The 17,138-nt window shown below is 42.8% G+C and overlaps 1 protein-coding gene across 1 annotated transcript in view; it reads left to right on the top strand.

Moving 5' to 3' along the window:
- Positions 1-17,138, top strand: part of ARFGEF3 (ARFGEF family member 3) — a 182,195-nt gene that overhangs the window by 62,194 nt on the left and 102,863 nt on the right. The window contains exon 5 of the mRNA XM_060167490.1: positions 10,794-10,862. Coding sequence (XP_060023473.1) covers positions 10,794-10,862 — 69 coding nt within the window. The remainder of the gene's footprint in view (positions 1-10,793; positions 10,863-17,138) is intronic.

The following is a 17,138-nucleotide window of genomic DNA, read 5'->3' as shown; positions in this document are numbered from 1 at the left end:
ACTGCAAGGTAAATGTGAGTAATACGGCTTCTGAAAAAGAGTGAAACATCATGAGAGACTAGAAATCTCTTAGAGTAGATAGGAATTCATTGAGGAAACTTTTAAGTGGCCAAGTGTGTCTGGGAGAAAGAATGGCTTTGTGTAACTGTCCTATGAAACAGTCTTTGGACTCTATTGTTTTTAAACTTCTTGTTACTTTTCTTCTTTTCAAAATACCTGGTAGCAGAGTGGTAAGAGCACAGCTTCTCAAGCTAGAATGCCTGGTGACCTTGGGAAAGCTATTTATCTGCCTCAGTTTTCTGATCTGTAAAATGCAAATAATATTAATTGTTATAGTGACTCTTAAATGAGTTAATATAAAAGAAGTGTCTAGAACAGTGCATGGCATAGGGTTGGTGTTAGCTTTCATTTTTGTTAGTTATTAGAAAAGAGTATGTGTAGCATGATAATAAAATGAACACCTCTGAACTCACTCAAATTATGAACCAGAACATTAGAAGTACCATTGCGTTATGTGTTTCTTCTTGTCTCTTTTCTTCCTCTATAGCCCCTTCCTATACAGCCTATAACAGGGTAATTTTCTTCTATAGTAAAGGAAGGGAGAAAAGAAAAGAAACTATATATATTTCTGATTCCTGAAAAGGGACCTCATCATATTTACTATTGTCGAATTGTAGCTTCCTCGCTTAAAAGAAGAATTTTGTAAATTATATATCTATTATCCACCTAGATATATTTAGGGTCCTAACCAATAGCCATGATCCCATGGTCTACAGAAAACATCCCACCATTTATCTGTGCAAGTAAGTTCCTATTTTCTCCTACTAGGCAGAGTTCATATGATTTGGATATTCTACAAGAGTTTTATAATTATTAAATGTTTAACATATAGAGAATCAAGTTGTCTTTAGCCCTTTATAAACTGTCTCAAGAGGCTTTGTTGCTCATTTCTCTAAGCATTGAGTATAAAACTATCAAAAGCCTCATGCGTATATAGGCAGATGATCTGAGATGAGGCACCCATTCTGTGGAGACTCTCAGAGGGAAAGAGAGAAGGACGTGTAAGGGTGTTATCCGGAACACACCGATGAAGTTAACTTCTTAAAAATCTAACTGTGAGATTAGGTCAAAATAAATTTGCTACAGTTAAACTAGAAAAGATAATTCATTGGACTTTTTTTTTTTTTTACTTTATTTCATTGTCTGTGAATATATTTACATTACCAACAATACATAAAACTTTATAGTATTAAAAGCAAAACCAAGGCAAGGATTTATAATCTAATAGGAAAAAGATAAAGGTGTGCACAGTTACCATAATTCAAGATAGTTGCATATGTTGTAGCAGAAGAAAAGTTCAATGGGAAAATTCAGAAGGAAAACCCACATTCAACTGGGGGTTTCAAGGAGGGGATACTGTTTGAGTTGGACTTTGAAAGGTGTTTGGAATTCAGTTCATTATATATATTGGGAGGGAGGCTGGACATTCTTGGTAGAGGAAAAGTCTTGGAGATGGAAAAGCACAGGGTGGAAACCCGGATTAGTGAGGGATAATGGTCGATGAGCCTGAAGGGGAGGTTGAAGCAGATTCTAGAGGGCCTGGTCAGAGTAAGTAGCCGGGAGTCTGTAGAGATTGGGGGGTCTTCAGAGTAGCAAGAAAGTGACATGTTCAGAGCTGGGTGTTAGATGTTGAAGGTGGGGGGAAGGGGAAAGTGTTTTGCAGGATGCTTAGAAAATCAGCAGAGCCAAGTCAGAGGCACTGGTGAGATGGCTCATTGTGAGAGCCAGGTTGGAGGGGACAGGAGGGGTGCCCCGCAGCTGAGTGCAGAAAAGTGCAGCTGAGCACGCTGAGGGGATTTGCAGTAGCTGGTGATGGGCGGGGGGCATAGGCGGTGAGTAGGTGAGAAGGGGAAAATCCAAGATGATATCAAGACTTGCAGCTGGGGTTTCTGGCTGAATGATGGATTTTAAGGGGCTAACTTAGGAGAGAGATGGTGAATTCATATTGTCAGATATCAAAGAGTTACAATATTTTAAAAGAATAAATACAAGGAGTTTCATATTACAGGCTTTCCAAAATAGAAAACATTCATTGTAGATTTCATCACTGTGACTGACTTCTGTATATGCGTTTCTAATCATATTGATTTATGTGTTTACAGTTACATTCACTGTGTATATATGATTTTATTTTTTGCTTTTCATTTAACTTTAGATTATAAGCATTTCCCACACGGCTATATTTATCCCCTCACAGATAATTTTAATGGTTGCATAATTAAGAATTTCAGAGCAGGAAGAAGTGTTAAGCTGTTTACCATGTGGGAGACTTAGTGTGGTTTGTGTGATTTTCATGAAATTGCATATATCATTTCTGATGTTTATAAGCTGAAATTAAGGTTTGAAACTTGGGAGAAATATTGGCTCTAGAAATGCATTTGTGAGGCTTCCAGTTAGAGGTAAGAGTTAGGAGAGTTTGCCAAGGAAGAGAGTTTAGAGGGAGAAGATAAGAAGAATAAGAACGATTGGATTATTTGTTCAAGCAAATTAGCTAAGTTCAAGTTCATTATAATTTAATATTTACATATTTTTTCTACAGATATCACTGGTGTACTATTTGCTAGAATTAGGTGCTAAGGGCACATCTGATGTGTATGTTGAATATTAAACTTATTACTAGTGGCAACAAATGCCAGGAAAGAACCTGAGACATGACCATAAACCAATAAGTAATTTGCAATGTTTTCCAAACTGGGGACTCATGAGCTCTAGAAAAACCTTCTACTGACTAAAAAAAACCTCTCAGAATAGCTATTTGCCAGAATTTGGGCAAGTTGAGCCAGAAAGGGATTTCTGTAATTACCTGTCACCTCAGCCTAATGTAAATCAATTCAAGTGGTAGACGTTTCATGCGCTAAAATAATTTGATTCATTTTCTTTGGATCAAAATAAAGATTGGGGTGTGGCTCAACAACAGCCTTGTTGTTACCTTCAACTCAGGATCTCTGAAGCCCGGTGAAGGATCAGTGGCTCACCCCAGGTCCCCTCTGGAAGTCCTGCATTCTAGCTCTGAGGCTTTTGGAAGCCGGGTGATGTAGAGATTCTCAGTTATATCCACAAGGCATGGGGTATAAATGACCTAAGAGTGGTTCTCAACAGGTGAGCATTTTGTCCCCCAGGGAATATTTGACAATGTCTAGAGACGTTTTTTTTGGTTGTCACAACTGGGGGAGGGAGAGCCACTGCCATCTAGAGGTTATGGGGGCCAGGGACGCTGCTAAACATCCTATAATACACAGGACAATCTCCCACGAAGAGAATTATTTGGCCCAAAAATGTCGGTATTTCTGAGGTTGAGCAACTTTGATCAAGACAAGAAAAAAATGCTTATCTTTGGCCATCCACGTTTTAAATTTAGACCATAGGAAGATGGCCTCTGAAATTCTCTGTTGACTTTGTGATACTGCACCCCCCAAACTAAAGATGTGTACTCTGCCCTTCTGCTGTCTGCAGGAGACTGAGCCTGCTTTGTTGTTTATAGGTGCACCATGAGGGGAAGCATCTATTTCTAGTTCATGGCCGAGGTACGCTTTCAGCAGCACATAATCACAAGGCTGCACCCCCAGGAGGGGGGCAAGCCCTGCACACAAGAGAAAGGCATTTGGTGTCTCAGTATTCCTGTCCTTGTCACTGAATTTTCCATCCTTGTTTTTGCCAAATTTAACGGAGTTAAAAAAAAAAAAAAAAGAACTGGGCTGTTTCTCAAGAAAAGGAATTATGCAAATACATTTAAGTTTATGAATCTTCAAGCCAATATACATGAGAGGCCAGAAGGGAATGTGCATTAAATAACAAAGCGAAAATTTCAGCCAGAACCAGAGCTGGGGTTTGAAACGGTGCCTGGCATCAAGGATTTCCAGAGAGTTTGCTCCTCTTCAAATAAGGGAAAGACAAAGCCCCTGTGGGCTGTACTCAAATTTTGAGTTACTTTTTTGAGCTATAGTAGATTATTTGATTTATAAATAGCATCTGATATCTGGAGAAATGAAACTACAGTGACCTCAGGAAGCACTTATGTGTAAACTAAGCACTAATGTATATTTTAATAGTGTAAGGAAAAGAAGATTCCTGTTCATTCACCATGCCTCCGTGTCCCCAGTGTGCCTTAGGGTAGGTTGACTCCCACGGATTAGCTCACTTCTTGATGGTCTCCTCATCTTCCTCCCTGGGTTTTTCACTCCTTAATTATATGTGTTACAGCATAAATTTAGAGTTCTATTAAAGATGAGTATAGGGACTTGCCCGGTGGTCCATTGCTTAAGACTCCACCTTCCAGTGCAAGGGGCACGGGTTCACTCCCTACTTGGGGTACTGAGATCCTACAGGCCGGGAGGTGTAGCCAAAAAAAAAAGGATGAGTATAACATTACAGTGTGCTGTGTGTTAGACCCTGATATGCTTTTCAGAGTCCGGTGCATTTTCCCAGTCATCATGTTCATCACAACTGACTGTAATCCCTTGTTTTGTCGCTGTCTTCGAAACCAGATGTTAGCTTTACAGAGCGCAAGGATCAGGGTATCTTTTTTAGTTCCTCCTGTATGCCCAACACCTAGCACTAGGCCTGACCACTCGTCACACCTCAGTAAGTATTTGTGGAATGAATGAATGAATGGCAGCCTGAGTAATGCAGCACAAGGGAGAGATAAAGTGGGAGTGCAGTTGCTATCCAGTAAGCTTAGGAATCATTTCTTTACTCCTTCATCCCCTGCAAATGGTCCTGTAGAGGACTCATTTGGAACTTTAGCAGAAATGAGCTCTTTGACTCAGAAATCTTACATAAGTTACCAGTTACTGTGTTGAGTGCAAAAAAAATAGGTTCTCAGCAGAGAGTAACGGATGTTCTATAAGTCTCACGGGAGATGCCCTCTGGTTGGTAGAGATGTTTTTCTCCCTGTCCTGCCTGAGGTCCTGCCAAATAGCTGGACATCCTGAATGGGGGCTCACTAAATTCTGATTACCCTAACGAGGTCATCTGAAGCTCTAGTATTGTTACCCATAAGGCTGCAAAAACTGCCTTTAGCCAGTCACACCACCTGGATCTGACATTCGGATTCCCAGGACAGTTTCCTTCTGTGTCACCGGCCTGTCTTATCACATTGCCTACACATTTTACAATAGTGACTAGGCACACAGATGCACAGTCCCACTGAAGCTCTGTGTAGTTGATTATTCATGTGGACAATGCATAGGAGGGATTGAGCGTGGGCTGGGACTCACCACACCTCCCAGAGCCTGGCAAGGCACTATAAACATGGTGCGCATCAAGAAGTTAGACCTGGGCTTCCCTGGTGGCGCAGTGGTTGAGAGTCCGCCTGCCAACGCAGGGGACGCGGGTTCATGCCCTGGTCCGGGAAGATCCCACGTGCCGCGGAGCCTGTGCGTCCAGAGCCTGTGCTCCGCAACGGGAGAGGCCACAACAGTGAGAGGCCCGCGTACCGCAAAAAAAAAAAGACCTTATTACCAAGGAGCTCATAAATCTAGTGGGCGGTGGAGAGGGCACCCAGATTTAAGTAGTATATCTAAACTGCTCCAAATAAATGCTATGGAATAAGCCTTTTGCGTTTTCTGCCCATTCTGGGATTAATTCACATCTGTAGAGTAATATTTATGTGACGGATTTTGAACAAGGTATATCTTTGTTCTCTAAAACATGTTACTTTATTATCTAATATAAAGCTTGATAAAATATATGGGAATGGGGTATATGAGAAATTTCAACCAGGTTGACTAGAATGGTAGGGAGTAGGTGGGGAGAGAACAGTGGTTGGTGACACCCAGATTTCATATATGGGTGACCATTGCCTTCTATTTGTGAATTCCCTTCATCTCTTCACCAGTGCACCCCAGTCAGTTCATTGCCACTGGAATGACTAGGCTCTGTCTTTAATTCATCTACAACATATTGTCTGCTTTATTGCTCTGATTTCCAGTTTGCCTCAGTACATCTAGTTTTTATTTGTTTGTCTGTTTGTTTAGACTGTGCCATGTGGAATGCAAGGTCTTAGTTCCCTGACCAGGGATCAAACCCGTACCCCCTGCTTTGGGAGCTTGGAGTCTTAACCACTGAACCACCAGGGAAGTCCCTACATCTAGTTTTAGTTGTGATTTATTGCCCTAACCAGCCCTAAAATAATCTGTGCAAAAGACTTAACATGGGGCATTTAAGTTGATTTGTAGTAAGGTTCCAGCCAACCTTTTTAGCACCATCTCCAGCCTCTGCTTTCACACTTCATACCTTTACTCACAACATTTCCTTTGCTTGGTACATCTGTCCCTCCCTTTTCTCTCCTGTATCAGTGCTTTGCTCACACATTATCTAATCTGTGAATTCTCTGCTCTCCGAAGTCGAGATGTCTTCTGACCTTAAGAATTATCATATACCTCACGGTTGCAGTAGCACTCTATAGTCAGCCATGAAGTATGGTTGTACAAGTATTCATTTCTCCAATAGATGGTGAGTTTGTGATGGTAAAGATGGTGCTTGCTTTATATTTGTGACCCCACAGCAATTAGAACCTTGGCGAATAATGCCTTGAATTGATTTGGGGCCTGAAAGGGAGAACATCAAGGAGAGAGGAAGCGGAGCTGGGTCAGAATGACGAGGGCTTTAGACAGTAGGAATTGGGGGCAGCGATACATAGTAGGATGAAGACTTGGAAAGATTTATACTTTTGAATGCGGGTGATCTGATTGGTTTTTTTTCTTTTGTTTTACTTAAAATGCATCTAATTATTTACACTGGAATGGCTGCCATGTGTTACATCAAATGGAGGCTTGTTTAAACTCTATGAGAAGATAGCCTAGAGATATAGGTACTGTGTGTACTCTTTTTTTAAAAAATTAATTAATTAATTTTTGGCTGCACTGGGTCTTTGTTGCTGTGCGCGGGTTTTCTCTAGTTGTGACGAGTGAGGGCTACTCTTCGTTGCGGTGTGTGGGCTTCTCATTGCAGTGGCTTCTCTTGTTGCAGGGCATGGGCTCTAGGCGCGCAGACTTCAGTAGTTGTGGCACGTGGGCTCAGTAGTTGTGGCTCACGGGTTCTAGAGCTCAGGCTCAGTAGTTGTGGTGCACGGGCTTAGTTGCTCCGCAGCATGTGGGATGTTCCCAGACCAGGGCTCGAACCCGTGTCCCCTGCATTGACAGGCGGATTCTTAACCACGGCGCCACCAGGGAAGCCCCTCTTTTTTTTAAAAAAAGTCATTTAATTAATTTTTTCCTCTAAATATCCTTGTGAGGTGGGATGGGAATTTTAAAGATAAGGGGCTTAGAGGATGTAGGCAAATTCACAGCAATTAAATACTAAATCACATGCCACAGTCACGTTACTGAAACACTTGTGTTTTAGCCCTGACATCACAGCCCCTGCTCTGTCGTGATTGTGATCGCAGGGCAGAATGAGCCTGATGGAGAAACCCCAATCATGACGATAAGATGCCCTTGCCTTGGGAGAGGATTCATCCGGGGTTTTCCTGATGAGAAGTGCATACCTTTGACCTTGCACTTGTCATCATTATCTATCCGCATCTGTCTCTCTGTGTTCCTAATGTGGCTAAATTTTTCAGATTCTTATCACTTGGGCCCAGTGCTTGCAATAATCAGCTTCTCTTTCTCCTTTCCAGTCTAATCTGTTTTATCCAGTGTTTCTATACACATTTTTAATTGCAGGGTTGTTTCTTGTATATAGTAGCTATTCAGTTATTGTTTTTTCATAATTGTGATTTTTATTAGCCTCTGTAACGATCGCGCCCTTTTTGTGGACGGTTTTGCAGCTACTTTCCCCATCCTCTTGGCTTATTTATGGAGGCAGCACCAACCATCTAGATTGCAAGACACTGCCTGTCACTCAAGTTCTTGCTGTTCAGTGATAATGTAGTCAGTATGCTTTAATGACCCTGTGAGGGATGTATTTTTAATGGAATTGTCCTCAATATTTAGGTGCTCCTGTTTTCCTTGAGGCCAACGTGCTCAGAATACCAGTCTAAACTTCTTACTCTTTCATTATGCAGTGGAAGTCAGACACTTGAAATTAATTTGCCTTCACCCTAAATTTCCTACACCCGGTCTGTGTTTGAATCCAGTGAATTAGTGCTTGCCAGGCTTTGGGCACCGTTTTTCCATGTATCATTTGCAATAAGTCACTTCTGTCTGCTGCACCATCCTTGCTAGAAACTGGGGGCCCTTTATATGTCTTGGGAGTCATAGGGGGGCCATGGGCACCGTCAGCTCTGGAGTTAAAACCTGCTCTGCTTCCAGAAAAACAAGTTGTGTGAGCTTAAGGAGCCGGCTTCATTATTATGCTTCACTTTCACTATTTTTTCTTGTTTTTAGTTTTTGCATAGAGCTCAGTGAGTCTTTGGATCTTAGTGGCCAGACATTAGGTGTGGAGAGCCTGGTTCTCCAATGATCTTTTGAACAGGATCAGCATCAGTTGCTATGAGGCCTCCCTCTACACTTGGCTGGCTTCCCAGTGGCGGAGTCCAGCCTCCTCTGTTCCCCTGAGAAGCTTGATTAGCAAATATGCCAACTCGATGCCCTTCCCGAAGACCTCACCATAGACACGGCTCCCACTTCCTCCAGCCTCTGTTGCATAAAGCAGCTCTTGTTCACAGAAAACCGGGTTGGCTTTTGAAAACTTCTTTCTTACCCTTGCACGCCTTGTATGAATGCACGGAGCGATGGAAGGCAGGAAGTCAATCATTGGTCCTATAAGTAACATTATTAATTAGCCAGTTCAGACAAAAATTTGCCATGATTAGTTTCATATTGTAAGGTCTTGCCAGTTGCCAGCCTTTATTGTAATGACTTAAAAAACCAAGGGCCAAGATGGGCCACCTCACCTCCCCAGACCACCACCTACACCAGCCACTGTCTCATACCCTCCACCCACCTGCCGTGAAACATGACGTAGAAAAAATAAATAAGAGAGAGAAGCTGTGCAAGGTAGCAATAAATCAAAGTACGAAAGCCTGAGGGCCTTTCAGATGCTCAGTGGACGTTATAGTCTAATGAGAAGGTTATAAATAAGTAAATAAACAAAACAGTAATTGATGAGACTGGTGCTTGCTCTGAAGCAAGTGAAACAAGGAGCTGTGAGAGAGACCATTTCAGAGAGAGGGTTCAGGGAGGGCCACAGGCCTCTCTGAGGGGCGACATTTGAGTTGAGACCACCAAGAAGCCAAGAGAGGAGCCACATGAGGAAAAAGCCTAGGAGGATCCCAGGATAGGAGGGTGTCAGGCAGAGATACCATCAAGTACAGAGGCATTAGAAGACATGGCCTCTCCCCAGGCAAATTAGGACCTAGTGACACTGTTGTCCTCAGCTCTCATCCCTCCTTGCATGCCAGACTCCAACCCCCAAAGATAGTCATCAAACAAAAGAAAGCCTTTTCCCATGAAGCCATGGGGCAGTAGTTCCCACAATCCCCCTCTCTCGGCCAGCGTGGCATTCAGACGATTTTTATCTGGAGTCAGCTCTTGGCTCTCAGGTGCCTTAAGGAACAAAAAATAGTGAATTTATTCTAACCTTGTGACTAAAATTGGCAAGAATCCCTTTTTCCTTCTTTAATTACCTACCTGTTTGCTTTCTCTAAAGGCGTGACTGTTCCTAGGGCTGGCCTGGCTGGTAACTAAGACTGAGCGATTTAGGAGAGGTTCCTTGTTCCATGGGACTGTTATACTTTTTGATGTGCTGAGCAGGTGTATATCCTGTATTAGGTAAATTTGCTAGGCTTCAGCGCTATTTCACGAGTTAGGCAGAACCAGGTGAGAAACATCCTCTGAGGCTGCCACTGACAGGCCGAGCTGCAGGCAGGACGTGGCTGTTGGGTTTGGGGATCAAGGAGCAGACGTCAGCAATTTCATGTCTGGGACCACCGGCGAGATAATTTGCAGCATCAGAAGCCAGATGGACAGGGGAGCATCTAGCCTTTTATCTATAAAATTAGAAGCAATTCTTAAAATGCCCTGGGCTTTTATTGATCTATTCCCTAATAGCTCTACAAGTAGAAAGTGGAATTTTTAGTGGTCTTTAAAGATCTTGTAAATGTCATCGACTCACTGTCTATGTAACTTGGAGAATAAGGGGAACCTGGAACTAATAAATAAGCCCCAGGCAGTGTGCTGGGGGAAATAAAGAAGGAAAGAAGAAAGTGCCCATAAAAGAATGTCTAATCCCATGTGGATCTGGGAAGGCGACAGGAACAGAAAAATACAGTGACGCTTGGGTCTAGGAAGATGTAGAGACAGTATTGCGTGGTCAGTCAGGGCATGGAGTCAGATTACTTGGGTTCAGATCTCAGCTCCACAGCTGGTACCTGTGTGACTTTGGCAGCTTATTTAATCGTTCGGAGGTTCAGTTTCCTTATCAGTAAAATGAGGACAGTAATAATGACGCTTACTAAAAATATCCATCTAGGTAATTCATGTACAGGACCTAGCAGTGAGCCTGGCCATTTGGTTTTCTTTATTACTGGACAGACCTGGAGTTGAAGAAAGCCATCTCTGGCCAGGCTTACAATGCTTCTTCCTCTTACAAGTATTAGTCTCTATTTTATTGGGCAATGTGTGGTCACTAATTAGAGAGCAGTGGGTGGGATGGAAAGAAACATATGAAAAGCAAAGAGCGAAAGAGTCATAAAAAACAGGACTGCACTAATAACATGTAAAGTGGAAATTTATTTCTAAATTTTTACTTCCTTCTCTCTTCCTTCCTCCTCTGCCTCCTGGCTGTTAAAGGTTTTACTCTGCATAACGTACACCCCAACCTTTGACCTGAATGGGAGCGCAGTGCTGAAGATCGCGGAGGTGAGTATCCGTTTTCCCCAGACGCTCAAGTGCTGCTTGTGTGTGCTGTCTGCTCACAGCTGCTTTACCCCGACCTGGGATAAATGCTGGGGTGGAGCCAAGCCGCAGCAGTGGGGTGAGCCCTTGTCTGATCATTATTGTGGGGAATTTCCACTACGGAGTTGATCTGTGGGAAGCAGGCTGTGTGGGCCACCATCCTTAGTCGGTGCTCTGCATGCTTTGGTTTGCTTGACTTGAGGCTTTAGCCATGGAAATAACAGTACCGGTTCTCCCGACGCTGCTACACCTAGGTATTGCCCTTACTATTTTTCCTAAGATTGATGGAAGAGAATTTGATTTTTTTTAATGGTTTTTAAGAAACCAAGTGTGAGATTTAGAGGAGATGTTTATTGATTAAATTGCATCCCCGTCTCCTAAACCCTGATGAATGCATTTTGTAACGATCATTGGAAAGCCTTCTCTTTTCCATCTGTATTGCAGCCTAGAGTAATATGTACCTTCAGCACTCCCAGCAGTATGTCCAACAGAAAACTTGCTTTCTTGAATGTCTGGCATATGCCTTTGGCTTTTGGAAACAGCATCATTCCAAAGCTGTACTTTACTATGCTTAGAATGAATTACCTGCTACTTCTTGAAAAGAGTATCTTCAGGATTTGTATGTTTTGACAAGACTACACACGTAGACCTCAAGGAGCCAATGATATATTCAGAATTCTGAAATTATAGAGAAAAAGAAAGCCTAACTATCAACAGTCATGGGTATTTTTTTTTTTTTAACACTAATGATTACCATTTATTGAGTATACCAGGTAGACGCTTAACACTTAGGGCATGTTTTCTTTTTTCCTCTTTTTCTCATCATTATTGAGGTATAGCCAACAAATAAAATGTTCGATGTTTCGATATGCATATACATTGTGAAATAGTCACCACAGTCAAGCTAATTAACATATCCATCATCATACATAGTTAACATTATCATGAGTAGTATTTATATTGGCTGATACATGTGCTTTTATGGTATTATGTGGCACTGAAGAGTGAAAATTGAGAGAAAATTATTTTTGAGCACATAGAACATTTTTATGTGTCAGTCAAGAAAAAAAGACAGCTGACCCCTCACTATGACATAAATCAGTTCTCAAATGAGTATTTATGTAGGTAGAAAGAACACTTTTCTTTACCACATTAGTATGTTTCACTCTATATAAGTAAAGAAATAGAATAGCTATCAGTATTTTTAGTTGAATTTTAAGAGATACTTGTGAGTGATCCTGTCATTTGTAGGTTTGCTATTTTTTTTTTTCTCGGTACGTGGGCCTCTCACTGTTGTGGCCTCTCCCGTTGCGGAGCACAGGCTCCGGACGCGCAGGCTCAGCAGCCATGGCTCACGGGCCCAGCCGCTCCGCGGCACGTGGGATCCTCCCGGACCGGGGCACGTACCCACGTCCCCTGCATCGGCAGGCGGACTCTCAACCACTGTGCCACCAGGGAAGCCCCTGCTTTTTTTTTTATTAACTGTGGTAAGAACACAACATGAGATCTTAACAAATTTTTTTTTTTTTTTTGCGGTATGCGGGCCTCTGAACTGTTGTGGTCTCTCCCCTTGTGGAGCACAGGCTCCAGACGCGCAGGCTCAGTGGCCCTGGCTCACGGGCCCAGCCGCTCCGCGCCATGTGGGATCTTCCTGGACCGGGGCACGAACCCACGTCCCCTGCATTGGCAGGCGGACTCTGAACCACTGCGCCACCAGGGAAGCCCCTTAACAAACTTTTTAACTATACAATTCAGTAGTGTTAACCGTAGTGCAGTGTTGTATAGCAGGTCTCCAGAACTTATTCATCTTGCATAACTGAAACTTTATACCCATTAAATATTAACTCTCCATTTCCCTCCTCCTCCCCACACCGTGCAACCACCATTCTACTCTCTGTTTCTATGAGTTTGACTATTTTAGATACCTCATGCCGGTTTGCTTTCAAAGTGACAAATGTAGTTTTGAGCAGAGCAAGAAACAGGATTGGCATGTAAGAGGCTTGTTATTTCTTTGCCATGTGAAGGGACAAGAAGGGAAATGCAGCGTGTCACTGCCCAGCCACTGCCTAGCTCGACCCCTGCCCAGGAGCGGTATGGGGAAGGGGATGGGTTGTTGTAGGACTCTCAGGACTGGGGAGGCCACCAGGGATTCCCAAGCTCCCTTTGAGAGGGTGAGGTCTTTATCATCCTCACAGGCATGAGTTTTTGAATGAGAATCTGAAAGATTCGAGATGTAATTCCCAAACAGCAGATACACACTGCCATGGGCCACCCAAGTCAAGGGTGATTTCAGAGGGGATCTGGAAGCCAGAGTAGAGAGTTGGCAGACCTGTCTAGATAGGATGAAACATCAAAACACAGTGGTCTCTACCAGAACCTATAAAGGGAAAAAAGCTTTTATTTATTTATGTTTTAAATCTCAGCCCAAGAGTGATATAAAGATAAAGGCGTTTGAGCTTGGTGGTGACAGTGTGGGCTCTTGAGTTGCACTGGTTGGGTGTAAATCCTGGCTTTACCACCTCCCAGCGGTGTTGCCTTAGATACCTCCCTGGGCTTGTGTTTGTTCTCTGTGTAAAAGCAATGCTAACAGCGCCTACCTCGCTATCTCGTAGTATGGTTGTGCTGATTAGACAAGAAAGATAGAATCCATGTAAAAAGCTTTCAGTGCAGGCAGCCGCATTGTAAATGCTGGGTCAAGGTTAGCTACTGCTCTCCTGGAGCAGCAGATGGATGACGACGTCCAGGCTTCCACTAAATAATGTTGACACGGCCGGGACCCTGAAGGGATGGGTCATCAACTGGGCTTAGGTTCCTGAGACAACATAGCAAGCTTACTTCCTCTTCTTGCCCCTCCTGCAGCCTCTTGAGATCCCCTAGTTGGAAGAGTTCCCAGCAGAATGTCAGCATGAAGGTCATAAAGCAGGGGTCAGACCATCATGGAAAAATGCGTTACTTCCAGTGCTAGCTTTGACTTATTGTTCAGGATGGAGGCTTCGGACTGCATTCCTCTGAAGGAAGGACTTGGCAAAGATCTTAAAAATAAACTTTTCATCCTGTATTTGATAGCGGGGACCTTCCCTTGACAGTGTGCAGGCTCCCAGAAGATGTTTTTAGGCCCCGCCTCTCCTATAGATCCACAAGAAGGTCCTACCACCTCCCTGTCCGTGGTGGAACTTAACAGTTGAGGCTGCAGTTTCCCCAGCCCTCACTTAGGTGCCCCACTCTTTTCTGGTGACTGGAAACATCAGCAGATTCTCCAGCATAGCAGGGGGATGGAGACTGCTTTGTAAGGACCACAATGGTCACCCCTTCAAAGTGCTTTTGATAAATGGCAGTGTGCAGAATCACTCCTCTCTGCTAGCCTGGACCTGGCGTGGACACCAGGTTGAAGGGAGTAAGAATCCAACTCCTGCAGCTGGCCAGTCCATGGGTAAGGACATCTGCACGCCAGGCTGCTGAGAGAAGCAGAGGACGAGCATGCAGATGCCAGCACCAGGGGCTCACTCTATCCAGTGGCACCGATCAGAAAGCCAGTGAGAAAAACACCCTGGAAAGTGCTCTCCTGCTGAGAATAGTGGATCTTTTATCCATCAGGCTTGGCTGCAACTCAGAGTACTTCCACCAGGCATTAGCTAGAGCTCTGGGCTCTCTGGCCATTCCCTCTCAGAGGTGATCATTCTGAGGAGGCTTGAGAACATAACATCACTCTTGGTGGCAAGAGATAAGTACATATTACATGGCTAAGACAATGTTACATGGCTACCTTTAGTACATATTTAGCTCTCTGCCAGGCACCGTTCTCAGAACTTTCCCCGTATTAGATCATATAATCTGCACAACAGTACTGTTGTACTAGCCACACAGCTAGGAAGTGATAGAACCAGGAAGCAAGACTGGTCGGTATGACTGAGCTTTTGGTCTTTATACCCTGTAACACGTGCTGTCATAGTTTGGTTGTGGAAGGGACACTCACAGGGGCCCTTACACTTGCCCCGTGGAAATCAGTGGTAATTCTCAAAGGGGCTACCCTTCCCCTCATCCAGACCATTCCCAGGCGTGAGCACCCTGCAGACACAGTGTTGAAGTTAAACTAATCTTGCCTTTTATCTTTAAAATAGATCCTTTTTCTTAAGAGAATAGTATGCCTCAGTTCACCACCAACAATGATTAAAGATCAGAACTAGAGACAGACTTATACAAGTTTGCATAGGTTCCTGTATAAGGCTGACTGTTTTCAGTAGTTACTTGGTTAAACTTTGACCTCTCTTTACCCTCCTGAAACGAACTCTCTTACGTATGGGATACTTACAGTTGCAAAGCATCAGAGGCCCTACTTTTATGTTGAGGGTTCTCTTCAAAAGCTGCATATTTGAATCACCTGGGAAGTATTAGCAAAAATAAGATGCCTAGAGTTGCCCTAGAAATTCTGAGTTTTTTGGTCTTGGAGGGATCTGGGCAAACAAATTTTGTAAAGGCCTCCGGTTGATTCTACTGCAGAAGTCAAGTTGAAAATCACTGCTCTGATAGTTACTGTTCTCTCCAACAAGCTGTGTTGTAAAACCATATTGAAAGGAGCTGTGATGCTCTAAAGCCTCAAGTGTGGTCCACTCGGCAGATGCATGGCAGCACCTGCGAGCTTGTTAGAAATGCAGATCCTTGGGCCCCAATCCAGACCTCTGAATAAGAATCTGCCTTGTAATAAGATACCCCGTGGGATGCATAAGCGTATTAAAGTTTGAGAAGTGCTGCCACAAGTGAATATTGGTATAATCTCATTAAAATGAGATCTAAAGATAGTGTTCTGCTGGGTTTATAGACCTAAATCCCAGGCAAGGTCTGCCATGCCTCTTTGCCATGGCTAATCGAGCCCCCTCCACGAAGTAGGGACACCCACACAGCAGCAGAATCCTCTCAATGGTGGCCCCTAATAAGTTACAAGATTTTGACTCTTCTAATTTCCCTTGTCTTTCATCATCTTCTCCTGCCAAATCATCTCCACGTTTTCTCCTTCCCATTTGTCATTGCTTGATATATATCAAACATATTTCTTAAAACGCTTTAATGGTTTAAACTGCCACAGAGCTATCCCACTGTTCCTTCTGAGTATGTGTTTCCGCCAAGAAGGCCCTGTCAACCTTTAAAACCATACCTCCTCCCCAAATCCATATTTATGTAATCTGGCATAAGACGAGCATGGAGTAGATCTATTTATATGAAAAGCATAAGAACAATTTATAAATATAAGCTTGTGGATCAGTAGCTACAGCTGTTAGATTATTAAGTGCCTTATGTATGCATAATTTAAGAAAGGATAGTAGACTTATTGGAAATCATTGTTTACTTCAGATACACATGATAGGTATAAGTATTTTTCTTACATTGCCTACATTTTCTATTTCCTCAAATTTGCAAAATAGCTTAGAACCTTTTGGTTTTTCACCATAGAAGTTGCTTAACAAATACTTTTTCATCAACAGGAAGCATTAACTACAAAAGAGAGTTGTACTGCCACAAAAATAATGGTATTCTGTAGACATAGTGAAGCCCAGTGATTTTGCAGGTTTTTGCATGTTCTCAAGTGCTTTCCACCTGCTAATTTAGCCTTTGAAAAATCTGCATCTCTATTTTTAAAGCAGGACATTTCAGCCTAAAACTACCGCTTAGCTCCTGGAAGCTTTCTTGGTTGTAGCTGAATTTCTCATAAAAATAAGTCTTTGACTTCAAGAAAAAAAATCTTTTCTCCTATTGTCACTTTTGATATAGCTGGAAACAATTTATAAAAAGACCTTAAAGTAAATCATTTAAAAGCCCTGTGGAAATGTTGGGAGAAAATCCACGCACTCTCTTCTTTCTTACTCTGTCTGCATTGACTGTTACTCAAGAATAGTGTTTACCCTGGAACCTGTTGATCAGGAAATGGGATGTGTGCTTAAGTATGAAAAATGAGTCTGTTTTCCCAAGGTACTGCTGAAACTATAAAAGGATCATTAAGCGCTGAAAATGTAAATAAGAGGGCAGGCTTCATTTGTGTGTCTAACTTTAAGTTGCTTTATTAAACTGCAATAATGACAGTTTTTCAGAATAGGGTCTTCTATGATGCAGGAGGAATAAATATCAACCGAATTTAGAATTGGACAGTTATGAAATATCCAACATGTGTTTTCTGTTTAATTTCATGAATTATCATTACTAAAACTCTGTATAGATACAAAACTCTCTTCATTGGTTGAAAGCTGGACG

This window comes from Lagenorhynchus albirostris, chromosome 12 (genome assembly GCF_949774975.1).
Source record: "Lagenorhynchus albirostris chromosome 12, mLagAlb1.1, whole genome shotgun sequence".
NCBI classification, from domain to species: domain Eukaryota; kingdom Metazoa; phylum Chordata; class Mammalia; order Artiodactyla; family Delphinidae; genus Lagenorhynchus; species Lagenorhynchus albirostris.
Note: the sequence above shows the minus strand (reverse complement) of the source record. Positions and strands in the feature narration are given on the sequence as shown.